Source organism: Vipera ursinii (assembly GCF_947247035.1).
Source record: "Vipera ursinii genome assembly, chromosome: 3".
Lineage (NCBI taxonomy): Eukaryota > Metazoa > Chordata > Lepidosauria > Squamata > Viperidae > Vipera > Vipera ursinii.
Window position 1 is genome coordinate 64,977,567 of NC_139516.1, and position 21,734 is coordinate 64,999,300.

At 38.7% G+C, this 21,734-nt stretch overlaps 1 protein-coding gene across 2 annotated transcripts in view; it reads right to left on the reverse strand.

The window, feature by feature from the left end:
• Positions 1–21,734, reverse strand: part of DAB1 (DAB adaptor protein 1) — a gene marked incomplete at both ends in the record, with an annotated part of 184,670 nt that overhangs the window by 26,299 nt on the left and 136,637 nt on the right. The window contains 2 exons of one of the 2 annotated variants that reach the window (XM_083360533.1): positions 12,678–12,737; positions 21,170–21,232. In XM_083360533.1, coding sequence (XP_083216659.1) covers positions 12,678–12,737; positions 21,170–21,232 — 123 coding nt within the window. The remainder of the gene's footprint in view (positions 1–12,677; positions 12,738–21,169; positions 21,233–21,734) is intronic. The other variant, XM_083360534.1, reaches the window with a different exon arrangement.

Below are 21,734 nucleotides of genomic sequence, written 5' to 3' on the forward strand. Positions count from 1 at the left end.
AGAAAGAAAAAACCTAGCTGGAAAATCTGATTGCAGTTAGTCCCTCTGATAATGCTCAAAGCTTCAAGTTTTCAGAAAAAGTGCAAGGTCTCAGCCTTCAACAATCTTCATGACTTCCAGCCCCACCCTCCTAATATCCATCAAGTGACAGTGAAGGACTCTGGGGTCTTTGTAAAGCTTTTTCCATGTTGCAATTAATATCTACATACACGTACAAAACAGATGACTTTTCAGAATGTATGAAAATGTGTTCAGGTGAGCCTAAAATAGTAATTCTGCTCCCTTGAGAGGCTTCAGGTACTTTAAGAGTAAGGTGAGCAAGGGTCTTCATGGAAAAGAACCATGAAGGGCAGGTTTCCGGTCATCTGCCTCTAGAAAAGAGTGTGCCCTAGATTCTAAAGTTCTGAACAAAAATGAAATGGCCAATCTCATCCTAATTCTCTGTTAATGTGGAAAACTGAAAACTTATGAAACAGGCTCCTAAAAAGCAATTCAGCTAGGGTGTACAGCAGTAATTCCTTCTCACTGCAATATAATAACTGCCATTGAGAAAATGATGTCTAGAATGTCATGAAAAGAATAAGCACAGACACATCATAGAACCAGCTCAGAAAGGAAATAAAGTTTTGGAAATAACACTTTGTGTGGTTCAGCACTGGTTTCTTTCCATAATAAAGCTGAATGTGCTTCAAAAATCTTTTGGGAGAAGTGTGTCAGACATTATGCATGCATGAAGACAGCATTTCTCTACGATTAAAACAGCCTCACTTTTTATGGCTACTCTGCAAGCCTGAATAACAGTTCTGGCTGCTTTAAGAAGCACATTTATTTTAACGAGTTGACACTTAAAGCAGCTACAGTTTCTTTTCAGAAGACACAAGGAAAGTGTGGCTACTTTGACGAATAGCAAGGACTTCTTCTGAATCATTTTAAAATATACATAGCCACTGTCCACTGTACCTTTGAATTCTGGTCACTGTAATATTTCTATAATGATGGCTTCCCCATGACTAAGCTTTCTACATAATGAAATGATTTCAACCAGCTCAGTGAAAAATTCTTTCATTGGCTGCAATAAGGAAGATGTCAATGCTGCAAACATTAGATGTTTTTGTTCTGACAATATAAGAGGCAGTCTTTTCCTTTAAAATGTTTTGCTTTGAATCAATGAAGCTTGGGGCGGGGGATCAGAATGTTAACCCGGTTGTTTTAAACAAGATAAGGTATGGCAAGCTACAGAAAGGAAGTGAAATTTGGCATGTTAAACAAATTGGAGAATGTGATTTATGACATGCAATTAAGGGAGGGAATTGTGTATGATACTATGTGCTCAGGGGAGGAGAATTCAGATTCTGGCATCCATCCATGAGTGCTGATGCTTTGTTCTCATTATTATAGACTTTTTAGAATGAACAATGCTGGAATGTTCTTTGATCTGTCTCATTAGTCAGAACCATGACAGAAGCATCAAAAATAACTGCAGCTGTTTCAGTCTTTGGTAGCATGAAATGAAAACAGCAGGTATAGTAGAACTTTTAGAGGGCATTTTGCTTAGTTCCAACTATTATTTTTAAGGATTTTAGTGTGCATAAGGGTTTTTTTAAAGAAAAAATTCTTGGGCTTTTTGTAAGGTAGAGTAGCAAGGATGAGAAAAAAAAGAAGAAAACCTAAATTGTTCTACATTAGCTGCTAAATTGGCAGAAGTGAGAAAACACAGAGATATACCAAACAGATAAATAGGCTACAGAGGAAGAATGGCATTTATAGCCTGGTTACTTTTAAATATTTAAACCAATGCCTGTAAGTATTAGCAAGGCATTTACTTAACTAAGTTGTGCATTGAAACCAATGCCTGTAAGTATTAGTCATGCATCTATTTACTATTTACTAAACTGTACAAAATGTATCTCAATCCTGCAGAACTTAAAAGGTTTGACTCCAAGCTGCATGCTTGTTTGACCTACATCAGACTAGTCAGCCTTGAACCCGCATTCAAAGTGCTAAAAGCAAAGCTAACATTTAGTTGTGTCAAGAGGATTAGATCAGAAATGTAACATTCCATTAGCACAAGACATATCAAAGTTAAGGCTGGCCATATCCAAGAAATTTGAGGGCTGAGAAAGTGCATGAAGTTGACATATATTTATCTCTGATAGGCAATGAAGTTAGATTTCATTAGGCAATAAAGTTCACTGGTTTATTTATTTATTTAATTAAATTTTTATACCGCCCTTCTCCCGAAGGACTCAGGGCGGTTAACTCCCAATTCCCGCAGGGACCCCACCACTGTGCCCTTTCTAAAATCCCTGTTTTTATTTGAAAATCTATTTAAATAGTTGACTTAATGCTCTGTTAAAGATAATCATCCCCTCAAAACTTTTTAAAACTAAAGAACGATGTATGTTACAATTTCCTATCTTTCTTAGCAAATCTAAAAAAGAAAGAAAAACGGAAAGAAATCACACCATGTGGTAGACACAAAAACTAATTGTTCATGAAAGTAGCTTGCCTTTCTGAACTGCTGTGCTCAAAGGAGCTTTATCAACTGTTCTTATTTAGAAGAGGTAGTTGTTTTCATTACAATCTGGGCTGATGCTCTCTATCCTGAATATGTCAGTTATTACAATATGGTTCTTGTGAGGCAAACTGAGGCTTCCATCATGTAAAGCAGAAGAATGGGTCCTCAGGATATGTGGTACTTGGCTTTACTGCCTGTTGTGTCTTCATTTTTCCTGCACTATAAACCATTTCTCTTACTCTCCCTCCCCTGCACTTACATTTTGTGCCTCTTTTTCCAATGCCAAATAGGACACTGAATCAGTGTCCACATGGTAGTAAATGGCCTTTAATCTGCAGACACTTAGATGAGTCAGCACAGCTGAATATATTGATGGAAGGAAGACACTGATGAACAAACTGCAATACAACACAAGATGGTCATACTGACATGAAAACTCATATTGACATCAAAAATCAAAATGATCAGAGTAGAAAAAAATGAATGGCATATTTTCAAGGAGATGTTTCAGAAAGGTAGAGCAACGCTAACTCCCTGAACAACAACAGTATTGAGAGGCCAGTTAACGTATCTGGAAGCGCAGGGATGCATAGCTTTCTCTCGTCTGAAATGCAGAAGGCCTTTGAATAGAGTTCCAGGATCTCACTTCAAAAAGTGATGGAAGGGGCCAGGTTATTTATGTGCAATTTGAATAAAATAAAGCATATCTTAATTAGTCTCTATCATTAATTATTTATTTCTTCAGTTTTCAGAGGCAGAATGCTCAGGTCAAGGATATCTGCGTTTAAATAAGATCATCTTCAACTTGGGAATACAACGAATGTTTTAAAGATAAAGGTAATGGCAACGGTGACATTTGCTTTTTAGCAGTGTCACTAATGTCTTGATGACATAATATTTTTTAAATAACTGTTTGATTATCATAATGCACAGATATGGTTAGACTACACTTTGTATATCCGATCATTTCAGTCTTAGAAATATACTATTCTAGCTGAAAGAAAGTCTTAATCAAAAATTTGAAAATTATATATATATATATATATATATATATATATATATATATATATATATATATATGTGTGTGTGTGTGTGTGTGTGTGTGTGTGTGTGGTGTGTGTGTGTGTGTGTATGTGTATATATGTGTATATATATATATTGTATATATATATGTGTGTATATATATATTATATTATATATATATATATATATATATATATATATATATATATATATATAATTTTCAAATTTTTGATTAAGACTTTCTTTCAGTTAGAATATATATATAGAATATATATATATGTTTTAAATGTTTGTTAAACATTCAGAATACATTTGCTTAGTCCGACACAGGACAAATCTTATTTCCTGTTTCAGCCTAGCCCAAGGCCATCTACAGGCAGTAGCCACAGTAGTGGCAGCTCATATTTGTGTAATTTTTGTTTTTTTGCTTGTTAGCAAGCCAAAAAAAAAATTACACACACCCATACCTATATATATATATATAGAAAGAGTGAAAGAGTTAATTAGCAAGGTCCACTCAAAAAGCCTTGACAAATACTTAAACATACGTTTGCCTTGCCTTCCAGCTAATAAAAAAGAGAGAAAGAACCCGTGGCTCAGGAAGTTAAAACACTGCCTGATATATAATCAGCCCAGGTTCGAATCTCAGATAAAGGGTATGACTAACTGATGAGAACATAAAGAGTTCGAAATGATCATCTTAGCCTCCCAAATTCTTTATTAGCAATTTGAATAATTTGCACAAATAATGAGCTGTCATAAGTTGACTATGTCCTGTGGATAAGCCCTGAGTCGGGCCAAAACAGGAATGAAAGAGTTAATTAGCAAGGTCCACTCAAAAAGCCTTGACAAATACTTAAACATATATATATATATATATATATATATATATATATATATATATATATATATATATATATATATATATATACACACACACACACACACATACATATATTGCTTAAGTAATTTTTAAAGTATGTAAAATGCATTTTAAAGTATGTAAAATGCAATATATATATATATATATATACACACACACACACACACATACATATATTGCTTAAGTAATTTTTAAAGTATGTAAAATGTTTTTGAAAATATATCTCAGAGTACTTGTGTTAAGAAAAAGTTAAAGAACATGATGTACTAGTTTAAAGAAAACTTTTATATGTTTATCAAAGGAAGAAAAAAAGATATTATTCTATAAGGGTAGTTTGGAGGGTGGGAGCTACATTCAATATTGAAGTTCAAAGCTTGTATGTTAAGAAGTTAAAGAAGAAAAAAGTATTATAAAGTTTTGATTTTAGAAAAGTATTTAAAGAAAGTTTAGCAGTTTTCTTTTAAAAAGGGGGTGGGGTGGGGAAAAAAGAGTACTTTTCCCAGTAAGGTCGAAGAATATGAAAGTATATAGTTAGCTTTGTTAATAAAAATGGTGAGTTTATAAAGATTATTAAGTGCAAATAGAAATACATACTATTTCCACAACCAGGGAGGTAAAGCAGGAATGGTTAAATTGATCATTCTATTTAAAGAGGAGAATATACTTGAGTATGTTTTTCATTTGAATACCACTTCTGGATTTTGTGCTTGTGATGAAAAAATGTAATTTTAATTTTGATTTCGTCAATTAAATAATTTGCTGTTATAGAAATAGCTAGTTATATTAATGTGTAAAAACAAAAAGTTGAGACTAGAGTGCATTATTTAGTACTGTGCTAAAAAGAGTCAGAAATCAATACCTTTTTTTTCTTTTCCCTTGTATCTCACACCTTCTCTTTCCTTTCCTTTTCCTTCCCTTAATCTCTTATTTCTATTTTTCATTGTATTTTATATTTTATATATTAAATATAAAATTCCTGGCAAATAGATGGGGAAGAAATGGAGGTAGTGACAGATTTTATTTTCCTGGGCTCCAAGATCACTGCAGATGGGGACTGTAGCCAAGAAATTAAGAGACGCTTGCTCCTCAGGAGGAAAGCCATGGCAAATCTAGACAGCACACTAAAAAGCAGAGACATCACCCTGTCAACAAAAGTGCGTATAGTCAAGGCTATGGTCTTCCCAGTTGCAATGTATAGCAGTGAAAGCTGGATCATAAGAAAGGCTGAGCGCCAAAGAATTGAGGCCTTTGAACTCTGGTGCTGGAGAATACTTCTGCGAGTCCCTTGGACTGCAAGGCGATCAGCCAATCAGTCCTAGAGGAGATCAATCCTGACTGCTCTTTAGAAGGCCAGATCCTGAAGCTAAAATTCAAATACTTTGGCCACCTAACGAGAAGGAAGGACTCACTGGAGAAGAGCCTAATGCTGGGAAAGATTGAGGGCAATAGAAGAAGGGGACGACAGAGAATGAGGTGGCTGGATGGAGTCACTGAAGCAGTAGGCGTGAGCCTAAATGGACTCCAGAAGATGGTAGAGGACAGGAAGGCCTGGAGGAACATTGTCTATAGGGTAGCGATGGGTTGGACACGACTTCGCAGCTAACAACAACAATATTAAATAAAATTAAAAAAAACAAGAAATATACCATTCTCATTCTAAATCCCACAAGATAAATACATTGAATTAAATTTGTATACCCATGATCTTTATTATTTTTAAAGCACTTCTATGTATATTTGTTAAAACAGTATTTTAGTGATCTCATTTTGCACTGAAATGTTTTGGCTATTCCTGAATTGTTGAAAGAATTAAAGTGCATTCTATTCAACATTTTTGGAAGAAATGCAATGTCACCAGCTGTTTTTGTGATATACAGATAATCCTTGACTTATCACCATTTATTCAACAACTATTTAAGATTATGACAGTGCTGAATGAAGGGATTTATGACCAGTACCAGAAGTTATGACTGCTGCAGTGCCTTCACAGTCGTGTGATCACAATTTGGATGCTTGGCAATCCACCTGCCCTTATAAGCAACTGCAGGGATGCTGAAACTGCCCCTACTCATTTACCTTCCCCCCATACCCCCTGCTGGGTTCCTTTGGAGTATTTTCCACTCACCTGGGCCTTGGGCTTCCTTCCTGCCTGGCTATTCTCACAATCTGAGAATTGTGGCCATTTGTAAAATGGTGCCCACTTCCAGAATGGCTTCTATATAGGAAGGCTGCACATCACTTTGGCTGATTCTCTTTTGGAAAGCTGATCTTCTGAAATGCCTATCAGAAAGAACATCCTGCCAATGTGCCATGTGGCCTTTTTCCCCTCATGCTCTTCTGGAAGTGCCTGCCATTCTTGAAATCAGTCTGCAGGAAGGCTGTGTTGACTCAATGTTATTTTGGAAAGGCAATCTTCAGTAGGGATAAGTGAAGCAAGGTGTGATGGGGTGATGAAGAGGTCCAAGGGTGTGGGATGCAGTGAAGCGGAAAGATGTGTAAGGTGTGCTTCAGGTGTGGGAGAGTTCCTGGGAAGCCTGGTGCAGGCCACATGTGAGCTACGGAGGTGTTGCAGTACAACAGGGTCTCCCACATGCCTAGGCACCCTATGCTGTAATTAACAACCCATGCAGTCACTTAGCGATTGCAATGGGAAAAGCTGGGATTGTGGTTGTTAAGCAAGGTGATCACATGGGCAACTCACATAATGATTATTACAACTTACAACCATAATTCCAGGTTTAACTGTGGTCATAAATCAAGTACTATCTGTGATTTAATCCTACATAGAACATTGTTTCTGAACACCAATCAGAGACTTTAGTAGCACATGGTAAAAACCTCATAATAAATAAATCATAAATAATATTTAAGGAAAACTAAACATAATGCACTTTCACCTCTTTATTTATTCAAACATGTATATTGTAAACCTATAGACAGCATGCTTACCAAGCAATTTTGAGAAATATGCAATGTAGTAATAAGGTTGAGATCTGAGCCAGGAGATATTTTAATCATGGATAGAAAAGTGTGGCTAAAATTATTATTGTTCTATTTTCACAGAGAGACATTGCACCACTTTCACCTTTACCCAGTAAGCTCTATGATCCTTCTTCTCAAGTGTGATGAACAGAGTTGGGATTAGCACAGCATGTAGCATGAAGATATTTGAAACCCTTCTGCATCAACGGCCAAGAGTTTCTCAAGAGAGATATTGAGAAACAGCTTCTCAAAAAGTTAAGATTGTGGAATGTCAATAAGATCAGAGTTTAGGTGACCTTCTTTGCCTAGGGAAAAAGGCAAGTTACAGGATTCCAGGATGGGAAAACAGGGACATCATTAGGAAAGAAAGAAAGAAAGAAAGAAGAGAAGTGTATTGTTATTAGTAAAGGTTTAGCTGCAGAGAAATCCTTTGTACCTTATGGAAATGTGAATACACATCTCATTCTAATTCAAATAGGTCACAGTCTCTACTTGTTGAATGTTGATCTCTCCTGTCTTTTCTTCTGGCTTATTATTGAAAATGTACTTTGTTGACAAGCAAGAATGGCATAGCTGGGATTATCAATTTAAATGAAAGTTCAGAACTAAGCTGATCAGCTTTTAAATAAATTTGGCTAGATGGACACAGCATCATTAATTTTTCCTCTCCCACTAGTACAAGTAGCAATCTGTTCCAATTAAAGGTGCAGTTTTTAATGGCATCAAATTCCAATGTATGTGTCAGCCTCATTGTGTCCATACAAATAAATTGATAAAGGTACTCTACAAAGATATGTAGACATATCCACACTTCCCGATGTAAACCACCACACTTCTCCTCTCGTTCGTTCCCTATCCCAATGCATGCATGAAAAGCTAAGTCTTTTCAGAGATGAAAAAAGACCTGACTTAAGTTAGCTTAATCTTTTTTTCATGCACTAGAGAATGCAGTGAATGATTTGTGCTACAAATTTGTTCATTTATGAAATTCAAAGGCCACTTTGAATTCTAACAGAGCACAACAATAAAAACAAAACAAAAAACAGAAGCTTAACAACAAAGACATTGATGCCACCAAAATGAATCTGGAAAAGTCTGGGGAAAAACCCCACCAAGAAATCATTCAAAAGACCAGAACACCACAGAAAAAGGCTATCTGGAGGTATGTGGCTTTTTTTAAAAATAAAGGCCCAGGTTGGGAACCACACCCATTTTAGAGAAAATGCTATTCTAGAGAGCAGTTATCATGGCAGATAGGTTCTACTTCCTGAGTCCCACCAGGTGGCATTTATTTTTAAATCTATGGGACCTAGAGCACGATGATGCTATCAGAATGTTTGGGATGACCAAGAACTACTGCAGATAGGTGACCCCCTAAAATAGCCGTAATAGCTCATCCTTCTACTTTCTGGACAAACTGCAGCTTGAAGTTGTCTTCAAGAATAACCCTTGAATTAAATTATTTAATTTAATTTAATTTAACTTTTCCATGATTCCCCAAGCATTCTTGGTATTTGGCTTCTTCCGGGGGTTCTATTAAAAGCCAAGAAGCCTGTGATAAGACTTCACTTATTTTATGCCTTCATACCTTCATGCTGCATGTCCCCTCCCAATAACACTGGGTGTTGTTGATAAACAAAGTGTGATGATGAAGAAAGATAGGAAAGGATAAATGTTTAAAGGTCATTTTTTTTGTCTTTAGAAATTAAAATGAAAGAGGGAGCAAATACTGTAAAAATAGTTTTGTTTCTTTGTGTAAGTTTTCCAGCTAGGAATTATCACATTCTATAGCAAATGTTATAGAAATTCCCAGGAAAAATAAATGCATCACTAATGGGATGATAAATTATCTGTCTGGAGTGTGGAATAGGTTTGCTGCCTGGCTTAAGTAAGTTGTCTATATTCCTGGAAGGCACTGCATGCAGATGCTACTCTGAATGCCATCTGGATGCTACTTTTGAAGATACAAGAAAAGAAAGCAATGTAAACTTAAAATATGGCAAGGGAGTACAAGCAGTCCAACACAAATGAAATACCTGTGGTAGAAATCACCTAGCAATATTCAGTGAAAACATATAATAATATAAGATGAAAAGAAGCTTAGCTGCTTGCTGACTGGTCAACAGAGGTCTGCTTATTCTCTATTAAAATGCTGCTGTTGTTTTAAAAAGTGGCCTTGTTCTACACTGTGTACTGAACCATAATTAACAGCTTACCTTTAGAAATCATGTACTGTTATTTAAGACATTTATGGCTCTCTTAATAAAACTGTACTACTCTTAAACCATTCGACTGGTATCAGCCATAACTGGGTCAAAGGTGAATCCATCTTTGTCATAGGGATAAGAAACCTATGGCATTTGTGAGGATGATATATTACAATTCATAGCATCTTTCATCATTCGTTATGTTGCCTGGATTGATGAGACCTATGGTTCATCTACATCAGAAAAGCTGCATATTCCATGGTGGCTCAATGGGTAAGGATGCTGAGCTTGTCGATCAGATGGTCGGCAGTTTGGTGGGTCGAATCCCAAGTGCCATGTAACAGAGTGAGCACCTGTTACTCGTCCCACCTTCTGCCAACCTAGCAGTTCAAAATCACGTTAAAAAATGGAAAATAGGGACCACTACGGTGGGAAGGTAACAGCGTTCCGTGTACCTTTGGCATCTAGTCATGCCGGCCACATGACCATGGAGACGTCCTTGGACAAGCACTGGCTCTTCAGCTTTGAAACGGAGATGAGCACCAGCCCCTAGAGTTGGAAATGACTAGCACACATGTGCGGGGGAACCTTTACCTTTACCTTATGGTTCACCTACATCAGAAAGGCTGCATATTCCTCATTTGTTCTACAACACATTTTTGTTTTTAAATGTGTGGAAATGTGTTTGAATGTGCAACTAATAGTACTTTATTACCAAGCAAAATCTAGATTGACAGAAGTCTTTCAGAAGACCTACACCCATTAACATCAAAATTAGTGTGTCTTGAGTCCCAATACACTCATTTAGAGATAGAGATAACCTTCTCTTTGTAGGAATATATGATTAATCAACTGCAGGCAAAACTGAATCAGGAAAACGGGGAATGGATAGATCTTAATATAGCACTGTGAGTCGTTTGAAAGCCTTCATAAAACTGTAAACAGATAATTTGGACATGTTGATAGGAAGATTAGGTTTTATTGTTTCTTGAGTGACAGGCTTGGTGAAAGATATTTGTGGTTTGCCTCCTGTTGCTAAAATCCAATGACAAGCAAAACCTGATGTGTATATAATAGGAAGGCTTTCAGGGAAATATGAGAAACAGTTCATTAAGAAGCTTGTGCTTTGGCAAATTTTAATTTCACATGATAGAATTACAATATTTAGAAGGTATGTAAAATATTGAAAGATGTCATTTGGTGAAATCTACTTTATTTGTTTTTGCTCACATGTATTTGAAGAGTAGGACGTTTTATCTAAACCAGCTCTCCTTGATTTGGGGCCCTCCATGTATCTTGGACTTCAAGTCCTAGATTTTGGCTAGGAATTTTGAAAAATGAACTTCATACATCTGGGCGCCAGCAGTTGGGAAAATTTGGGTTGAAGGTGAAGGTCAAAAAGGTTAAGGAAGACTGACCATAATCACGATAGGAAAAATTTCAGGAACAGCTTAAAGTGGCCTAATATCCAGAGCCAGAATAGACAACAAATCCATTTTCCAGTATACAAATATTTGCAGTTGTTAAATTCAATTTGTTTTCACAGCAGATTAATTTTGACATTCACCAATAGAACCAGAAAATAGCTTTGCCAGTGCCAACTTTCCTCAAAATGAAAACAAGTACTATCTTAAATCAGCTGCACTGTTATAAGGTACAATGGACTAAAAGGGGAGAATAAGGAAATCATTTTCTACTGATTAAGTTAGTAGAAAGTAAGTACGTATCCTTGGGTATGTAAATCAGACAGAGATAAACTAGGTAATCTTGACACAAACTGAATTTTAAAGAATTGTCTAATAGAGAAAAATTGAATATAAATAAACCTGTTTGCATTATATATAATTAGTGCATGCTTCATTTTCCTTTTTTAATAATTTGTAGAGAAAATATCAAAATGATTTGATTTGTGTTTGATTTTCTGTTATAATCTTTCTTTTAAAATATTTAAAATGTCTTAATTTCTGACAACATGAATATTTATTAAGTTCAGAACATACTAAACTAGATCTACTTTAGGCATAAGGAAATCAATGGAACAGAAGGACTAACTCATTCCATTAATTTCAATACATCTACTAAAAAAATGATACATCCACAGGACACTGTAGCAATGTTAATATATATACAATGGCCTTATGTATTTGCATCTCATTGTCTGATACTAGTGTGCAAATCAAGGGAGCTGCACGCTGGTGTCACCATGCACATTTTATCATTTGCTTCTCACTGTCCTATGCAATAGGATTTAGAATGCACTTTAATCCCAGCTAAGTGTTTATATAAAACTGTACTTTAAGGGCCAGAGCTATCTCTGTCCCCAACTCTTTCTCCTTCTACTACTAATTTGTTTAAATATGTAACTACTAGTAACCTAGTTGGTTGTAGGACAAAACATAAGAAAGATCTGCTTATACACTCTTCAGCCTCTTCCTTCACATACTGGAGAAAAAAAAGATACCCAACTGACACCAACAGAAATATGTTTAATATTTGCTCCATTGAGGAAATACTTTGTCTTAAAAAAAGAACTTTAAAAGGGGCTATGACTTTTTTCTCTCTGTGCATAGACTGGGAACCCACTGCACGGTATCCTCCATTTTTGTGTAATTTGAAACTACATCTGGATCAAACTGAATATTTATAACCGCCTAGATCTACATCTGAATGATTTCTAAATAATTTCTCAGCTAACACAACTGTTTCTGAAAATTGAACTCCACACATTTGAATAAGTCCAAGTTTGGGAAGGCAGATGTATAAAAAAAGAAGACAACATATGATCTTTCCACATACCCTGTTCTTCAATCTGTTTCTCATTCTATTTTTATCCCAAATATTATATGCAACAATAGTCTCCCTGCACATCCAATAAAGTAAGATTAATATAAATCAGTTAGTGGAATGGATATTCTTCTGTACATTTAAAATAAATATATTTTATATAAATAAGGAAGTGCTGCAGACATATTCCAAGCCTCATTATGGTAATTTGCTAGAGTAAGTTTTGAAAATCTAAAATTTGGCGAAACAGGCTTCGTCTGTAAATATGTTATATACTTACACTTACAGGTTGACTTTTTGGCACATCATAAACACCTTCTTTCTTTTGGCTAGTAGGAACCTGTGGGAAGAAAATTATAATTAGGATCAACTTGAAAAATACTGGAAGCTCTTATTGGAATTTTAATGGATGATATACGTGACTCTGAATTCTGAAACACACGTTGTTATAATGAATGAGATGGAAGTCCTTTTTCCATAGTTCTTGGAATTCCACTTTGTCCTTATACTAGCCTCCATTTTAGATATCATGGCCATATGGACAGATGGCTTATTTGAATTTACTACCTAGTACAGGCAGGTCAAACTGGATGCATCACGCTCAAACTGTGCCCACCCCATTGCTGGCAATGGGGAAAAAGTCACAATATGTTGCACGATGTCACGAGTTTGACATGCCTGATCTAGTACCTTAGGCTTAAATTTTAAAAAGGACTCCTTCACAACAAATCTGTAACTCTGCACAAAAGCAGAATTATTATCTTGTAATATTGTACTATTTTCTTATATTTTTTCCATGTAGAGTTTGAGCATCTGGTCCCAATCCATATTTGTTGCTCTAATTTATTATTTGGGAAAAGAAAAGACTTGAGCAATATGTCAAACGTCTAATGTAGGTACCAATGACTGTCCAATTAGTACTTTGTAGAAGAGATCTGAGTCTTTTACTTTGTTCACATCTGCTCTGTACTCATTAGAAACTGTTTTTCCTCCCCATTTGAGGATGAATAATTAAAGAACTTTGGTAGAATCAATCAAAGAGATGTTTTTGAAACTTGTGCATTTTCCTGATTTCTTGTCCTTCCAATGAATTCCACTTGGTTCCAATCACTCTTTTCTGTTGCAGTGTATTCATAATACTTTGTATAGAAATTAAATTTCATTTATTGGTGCTACTGCTTAATTTCTTTAGTGTCTTTTTACGCTTTATTTGTACTGGCAAATTACCTTTGTCTCATCTCACCTTTTCTGACCTTAACTATTAGATTAGGTTTTTATATTTAATCAAGTCCCATGTAATTTCTTCTTTTATTACTAGCAGGTATGTTATTTATTTGAATATATACTCCATTACAATGTTTAAATATCCCGTTTGGACACATTTTATTTAGCATATCATTTTACTGTATGAATGGGTTTCTATATTACTTTATACCTATACTTTAATGCACATACTATATACTACTACAATAATCTGGTGCAATGTGCTGTATGTGTATATCTGAAACAAAATTCAATGCCTAGTTGAGGTGAATTGTGTCTTATGAATACACCTTATAAATTATGAGAGAAAAAATTGTATACAACATTAAGAGAGGAAAGTAATCAAGACATTAGACTGTTCTGACCTGAAAACTGGAGAACTTTATTATCTATTGGTAATAGCAGAAAAATCAAATAAAGGTCACAAGACTATAAGAATACATGAAACTTTCCCCCTAGCCTAGACATTCAAAAGATGCAGAATATCTAATTTTTAAACATTTATTTTTCAAATACTTTTCTTATTTCTACTGTCCCTTTCATTAGAATTTTTCAAATTCTAATTCTACAGATTCCAGATGCTTTAGTTACAATATGCATTGGATAAGTAGCCCAATCTGATCAAGAACAAACTTATTATACACAAAGTGTACTATCAGTTTATAAATATTAAGCAAGTTATTTTCAGATTGTTTGAAAGCAGAAATGAAATTTCTTATTTTATAACACTCATAGTGTTGACAGCTATTTTGTTACGGAAGACTGGATTGTATGTGCTATGGTATGTTTCTATTTTGCCTTTTTGTTCTTAAGAAGAATAATTTCTGGCTCACTTATGACTATATTTAGTAGTTCTGTTCTCTATCTTTTGAATTGTTTACAAAATGAAAATATTTTCTTCTATTCATATTTTTATTTCATCTCTTAAGGCATTCATTCACATAAGGTGACTATAGGGGTTATTTTTATAAATTCAGCTTCTTTTTAGGTCAAATAAATATTGTAAATTTACTGATATTTTATCAACACATTAGACAATTCTAAAATAAAAATAATCACAGAAATGCAAAATAAAATGCCCAAAATATATAGCACTGAAAATTTAGTCGGTTCTATAACTGCATTTTCCACAACTAGCCCAGGATGCATTAACTACTGCTAGCTTTAGTTTGACATAATGCAGTAAAAAGCTCATGGTTACGCTTATTAATACAAGCTATACACATTTCATACTAATAATCCAAAGTGACTCAGCTGGTTAAACTGGCTAATATCTATTCTTAGTACCCCTATGTCCCCAATCATAAAAAGGATCAGACACAGAGAAAATGTTACTTAAAACTGACTACATGGGCAAATTCTAACATTTTTTAAAATAAAAAATAATCTCTCTGCGAAAACCTTCCTGGGCATTATCATCTTGATAATGCGGAAAGAAAAGATAGTTTTAGGGACCCAGATAGTGATGCTAGTAGGAATGATAATTCTTGGTAGGACTATCTTTGCTCATAAGGTCAAAAGAGGAAAGGTGAAGTTAACATTAGGGTTTTTACACCAACGCTAATTCACAACAGGGCTGAAGCCAGCAGGGACTCGCTAACAGGGACTCTCCATGGGTCAAATTGATCCATGGAGAATGTACTTGCATACTAAAAATTGTAAATTTGTAAGGCAATGGCAAACCACTTCTACATCATTGTCAAGAAAACTATGCTGGGCTGAAACAGTTAGAGAAGCTGACATTAGAGGGTGAGACACTTCAAGTTAGATATTACTCCTCTAGTTACTAGGAAAGAATTCTGACATTCTTTGGACAGATGAAGGCTTCAAATAAATTTGACTACAAGAGTGCCAGTGTTGAAAAAAAGATTTCTCATTTTATAAGAGCACGTGCAGCTTGAACCTGATATGTAAGAATCATGAACTGATCATAATAATCATAAATTGATCAAATAATACCAAAAAGAAGATGGAGAAATTGATACAATCAATTTGTTTTGTTTATTAAATTTAGAGACCAGCCATCTCATCCTCAAAACAACTCTTGGCATGCTGATGTAATGGGGAGAAGATGGTTTCACAGATAACCTGGACCCATGCCATTTAGGGTTTTGAAGGTCATAATCAAAAAAATAGATTAAGATTAGATCAAGAAATTGATCAGAATCCAATAAAGATCACTTCATTTTTTATAATTAAGAGGCTACTACAATGAAATAACTGAATTTGGAGAAATATTGGTTCAGGAAAGATAGAAGTGTGACACAAGGGTTCATAGTGCTTTCATTGGTTTATCTTGAACAGCAAATATATTACTGAACTAGAAGGATTAGAAGAGATGTCAGATGGAATAAAACTTGGGAGTTGGAACTACTATCTCAGATAAATAGATGATGTAGTAAAGGCTTAAAAGACTTGACTCTGACAGTGAAAAATCTGGGTGAATGTTAAATTTTAAAAAGCCAAACAATTATGCCAGCAAATATATTCAGTGTTAATAAGGAAGTAAAGGTAATAAATAGTTTTGGTTTCAGAAATAAAGAAGGAAACTTAAACAACATTTAAGTTTAATATTTCTATCATTGCAAAGGTCGCAACAGTTAAAACAATGGTCTTTCTATTGGAAAGGGTGTGAAAGCTAGACAGTGAGAAAGAAGAGACAAAAATCTATTTCAAATTATAGATTTGGAGACTGTTTCTAAGAATATGTCAAATTGTGAGAACCAATTAACTGATTTTGGGCCAAATAAAGGCTGACTATTTCTGTAATGTGAGCAGAAATTCACATATTTTAAATGAGATGCAAAGGAATGATGAACTAGAAAAAACAATTATGCTTGGCAATGTTGTGGGAAACAGGGAAAGAATCAGATAAAACTGGATGAACCAAACAATAAACCAACAATAAAAGAAATTACCGTATATACTTGAGTATAAGCTGAATTTTTCAGCCCACTTTTTGGGCTGAAAAAATCCACTTCGGCTTATACTCCAGTGAACAAAAAAAAGAACTGTCCCTTCGTTCGGGCCAGGCTGCTGAGAGAAGGGAGCGGCAGAGCCTTGCAGAGCTGGTAGAGGTGGCGGCAGTCCAGCGTTGTTTCTCCCCCTCGTGCGTGCGTGTGTGTGTCAGACCCACGGGAATGGCTGGTAGGGAAGCGGCATTCCGGCATTCCCCCCCTTCCTGTGTGTCGAGCCCACGGGGCTGGACACACAGAGAAACGCAAATGCCGGACTGCCGCCACCTTTACTAGCCATTCCTGCGGGTCTGACACACACACACACGCACACACACACGCCGCCGGGCTCGGCTCCTCGGCAGGAGGGGCAGCCCCCACCACGCCCCCTCCCTTCCCGGCCCACAGCGCCACGCCGCCGCCGCTGCTTCCTCCGGGCAAGTCGGGGGGGCTTGCGGGGCGAAGGCACCGGCCGGGGGGGCAGGCAGGGTGGGAGGGCAGCCGCGTAGCTCAGCGCCGCCCCGAAGCCACAGCCAGCCGCCGCTGCCCACGTCCTGGTGGAGAGAGCCTACCCTGCGGAGTGCGCTCGCTCGCTCACTGCCTCGCCCGGGACCAGCGGTGGCGCTGCAGTCTGGCGCCGGGCGGAGCTCAGTCGCGCAGCAGCCCAGCCAGCCAGCCCGCGCCCCCCTCCCCTCCCGGCCCGCAGCGCCACCGCCGCTTCCTCCGGGCAAGTCGGGGGGGGGGCTTGCGGGGCGAAGGCACCGGCCGGGGGGCAGGCAGGGCGGGAGGGCGGCCGCACAGCTCAGCACCGCCCCGAAGCCACAGCCAGCCGCCGCCGCCCGCGTCCCGGCGGAGAGAGCCTGCCCTGCGGAGCGCGCTCGCTCGCCCCGAAGCCACAGCCAGCCGCCGCCGCCCGCGTCCCAGCGGAGAGAGCCTGGGAGAGCCCGCGAATGGGCAGCCGGGCTTCCTTGCCAGGGAAGCCCCCAGGGCACCCCCAGAGAGGGCGGGCGGGCAGAGGGGGGTCTTCAACTCTCAGGGGCTGCAGCCTCCTTCAGAAACCAGCCCCCACCTCAACGGAAAGAGGCCTTTTGCCCCCAAAAGGCCTTGGTCACTGAATTACAGAAAACAAAGAAACCTGTAGCTGCCCTACAGAGGAGTGGGGGGAATGAGGAGGGGAAGAGACAGATAGCTCTCTCCACTATGAAAGTCACCACGCTTTCAGTCCAGAAATAATTAAGGCACAGCAGAAATCCAATTCCTTTGGATGGAAATGAGGTTGTTTCTCCCCCGCGTGCGTGTGTGTGTGTGTGTGTGTCAGACCCGCAGGAATGGCTAGTAAAGGTGGCGGCAGTCCGGCATTTGCGTTTCTCTGTGTGTCAAGCCCCGTGGGCTCGACACACAGGAAGGGGGGGAATGCCGGAATGCCGCTTCCCTACCAGCCATTCCCATGGGTCTGACACACACACGCACGCACGAGGGGGAGAAACAACGCTGGACTGCCACCACCTCTGCCAGCCCTGCAAGCCTCTGCTGGGCGGCAGAGGCTTGCAGGGCTGGCAGAGGTGGCGGCAGTCCAGCGTTGTTTCTCCCCCTTGTGCGTGTGTGTGTGTGTGTGTGTGTGTGTGTGTGTGTGTCAGACCCGCAGGAATGGCTAGTAAAGGTGGCGGCAGTCCGGCATTTGTGTTTCTCTGTGTGTCAAGCCCCGTGGGCCCGACACACAGGAGCGGGGGGGACGCCGCTTCCTTACCAGCCATTCCCGCGGGTCTGACACACGCACGCATGCATGAGGGGGGGAAACGCCGGACTGCCGCCACCTCTACCAGCCGTTCCCGCAGGTCTCTCTCTCTCTCACACACACACACACACGCACACGAGGGAAACAACGCTTGACTGCCACCTCCCTAGCAGACCTTCCCTGCGGGATGTGCTGCCAGGAAGCCTGGCAGCCTGATGAGCGGACCCTGCGAACCGCGGCCGAGCCAGCTCCGGGATGCTGCCAGAGTCAATGAGCGGCTCGTCGTGGCACAGAATATAGATACCGTATATACTTGAGTATAAGCCGAATTTTTCAGTCCACTTTTTGGGCTGAAAAATTCCACTTCGGCTTATACTCCAGTCAACAAAAAAAACTTACCGAGGACTTGCGCGCGGCCGAGGCTTCGGTGCTTCTGGGATCGCGCGCACCTCTCCCAAGCCACCGCCGTCCGGAGACCTGCCGAAGTTTGGGGAGGTTTGGGGAGGTGCGCGCGCACCTCCCCAAACCTCCCCAAACGTCGGCAGGTCTCCGGATCTCCGTGCCTTGCCTGCCTGCTTCTTTCCGCTGCGGAAAGAAGCAGGCAGGAAGGCACGGAGATCCGGAGACCTGCCGACGTTTGGGGAGGTTTGGGCACCTCCCCAAACCTCCCCAAACTTCGGCAGGTCTCCGGACGGCGGCGGCTTGGGAGAGGTGTGCGCAATCCTGGAAGCACCGAAGCCTCGGCCACGCGCAAGTCCTCGGTAAGCTCTGAGCGGTCACTTGCTTCGCGTCTCCTGAGGGAAGGGGGGGCGACTGGAGCGGGCGTGTTTCCTCGCCTGCTGGACGCCGCGATTTGCCCGGGGAACGCGCGGGCCCGAATGGCAGCGTGGAGCGAGGAAGCGGACAGCCAGGGCTTCCCCGAGAGCCGCAGCCACACAGGGTATTCCTGTGTATTCAGGCTTGCAAAATGGCGGATCGAGCCTCTGCTGGCGGCGGAGGCTTGCAGAACGGCGGATCGGCTTATACTCGAGTCACGAACTTTTTCCAGTTTTTGGGGGTGAAAATGGGGGTCTCGGCTTATACTCGAGTCGGCTTATACTCAAGTATATACAGTATGTTGCTAAGAAGGGGCCAAGCTTATACTTATACTCGGCTTATACTCGAGTCAATAACTTTTTCCCAGTTTTTTGGGGTATAATTCGTGGTCTCGGCTTATACTCGAGTCGGCTTATACTCAAGTATATACGGTATATTATTTTCTCTGAAAATTAGACATTAGTGACAAGTCAGGATGGTGGACATTTATTTATGCAATTGCCAGGATAAGGCCTAATTCAGTGGCAGTTAATTAACTAATTCTGGAAAAGCTGGACATAAAAGAGAATAATTATTGTGGACCTGTAAGTAAAATATTTTTTTAACCATTTGTTCACCTTTAGAAAAAATTCCAACCCTAGCAAGAGTTACAGGCAGATTTCATTAGACCTCTCCTCCGTGAGCTGCATTTGTTACCAGCAGATTTTCCAGTGCAATTCAAGATAGTGGTTCTTGCATATGAAGCTTTATACAGTACCTGCTCTAAGTATTTCTGTCTATTTCCCATGGACTCTGCCCATCTGAATGATCAGACAGAGTTAGGCATGCCCCAGGCCTCATAGCTTAAACTGTTATTGAGAAGGACACAGGAAATCTTATAGCACCTTCCCTCAGGAATAACATCCCACAGAGATTAAAATATCAAATTATTCTTATCACTCTTTAAATGACCATTGAGAACCTGGTTCCTCCCCAGACTTTGGATTAAGTTGGTTTTCAAGGCTTGGGTGTTGTACAAGGAAGAGGGTTTATAAGTCACCCTAGAAACATTTCATTAACACATATAGACAAATAAATAAAATCATAACAAATGTTACCACATACTCAAATATAAAAAGGCGAAAAATAATTCTTGTAGGAAAGGAAAGGTGTTATACAACCTACTAATATCCATGAAAGCCTTTACCTCTTAGGATAAAAATTCTGTTAGTATTACACAGGGCTTCCAAAATGATAATTGTGACCTGAATTCAGGAACAGAATTTTGTCTTTGTTCTTAATTCTGTTAAAAAAAACATAACTCTAAATCTAAATTAATTAGAAATAATTTCTACTTAATAATAATTTCTCTCTCTCTCTCTCTCTCTCTCTCTCTCTGTGTGTGTGTGTGTGTGTGTGTGAGTTAAACTTTTTTTAAAAGGTTGAGGAAAAAATGCATCTTGAATGATACAGGTAATCCTCAACTTACAACCATTCATTTAGTGACTGTTTGAAATTACAATGGCACTGAAAAAGTAACTTACACTTTTTTTTCCACACTTAAGACAACTGCAGTATCTACACGTTCACATGATCAAAATTCGGACACTTGGCAACTGGCCCATATTTATGACAGTTGAAATGTCCTGGGATCATGTGATCACCTTTTGTGACTTCTGACAAGCAAAGTCAATGGGAAGGCCAGATTCACTTTACAATTGTGTTACTAACTTAACAACTGCAATGATTCATTTAACAACTGTGTCAAGAAAGGTCTTAAATGGGGGCAAAACTCACCTAACAACTGTCTCGCTCAACAACAGAAATATTGGGCTCAAATGAGGTCGTAAGTCGAGAACTACCTACGCTCTACAAGCTAAATCCAAAACCTGTACAATTATGAAATGGAATTTATGACTTTAGGAAAAATAAATGAGCTTAAACGAAACTTTACATATTTTACTCCTCAAAATATGTTTGATGATTACTGGAAGGAACAAGAACACAAATGTACAAATTTTATACCTGATAAATGTTTTCTTCTGTTTCAGGCTCACGAATTGGCTCATGTCCAGCCTCAAACACAATGTACTATTACATCAGCAGCAAAAGAAGAAAGGTCAGAGGTGAAAAAGAAAGGAGAAAAAGGCAGTTTTGAACTTTAGAAGAAATAACCATCAGCAGTAAAGGAACAGCAGTATAGGCTGACAAAAGAGCAACTTTCTCTTTTTCTAAAACAAAAAACAAAAATGTGACTTTCTTTTATAGAGGAGAAATAAAAAAGATTTGAAACTTCACTAATTGTCATTGAACAAATTTCCTGCTGTTTCCTCAACAGAGATACGAACATAGTTCAACCTTGTTTCCAAAGAAGCCTATATATTCCTTATTGTACTTTTAATTTTAATAAGAAAAGCAGGGAAAATGGACTTCAGCAATGAGTTTATTTTAACTGCCTGGTTTCTATACTGATTTTGAAGAAGTTTCATGGGAACAACATCACAGAAAACTATTTCAATACTGATAGTACTTCTAATTATCATCATCATCATCTACTCTCCTCCGGGAGAAGGGCGTTATATAAATAAAA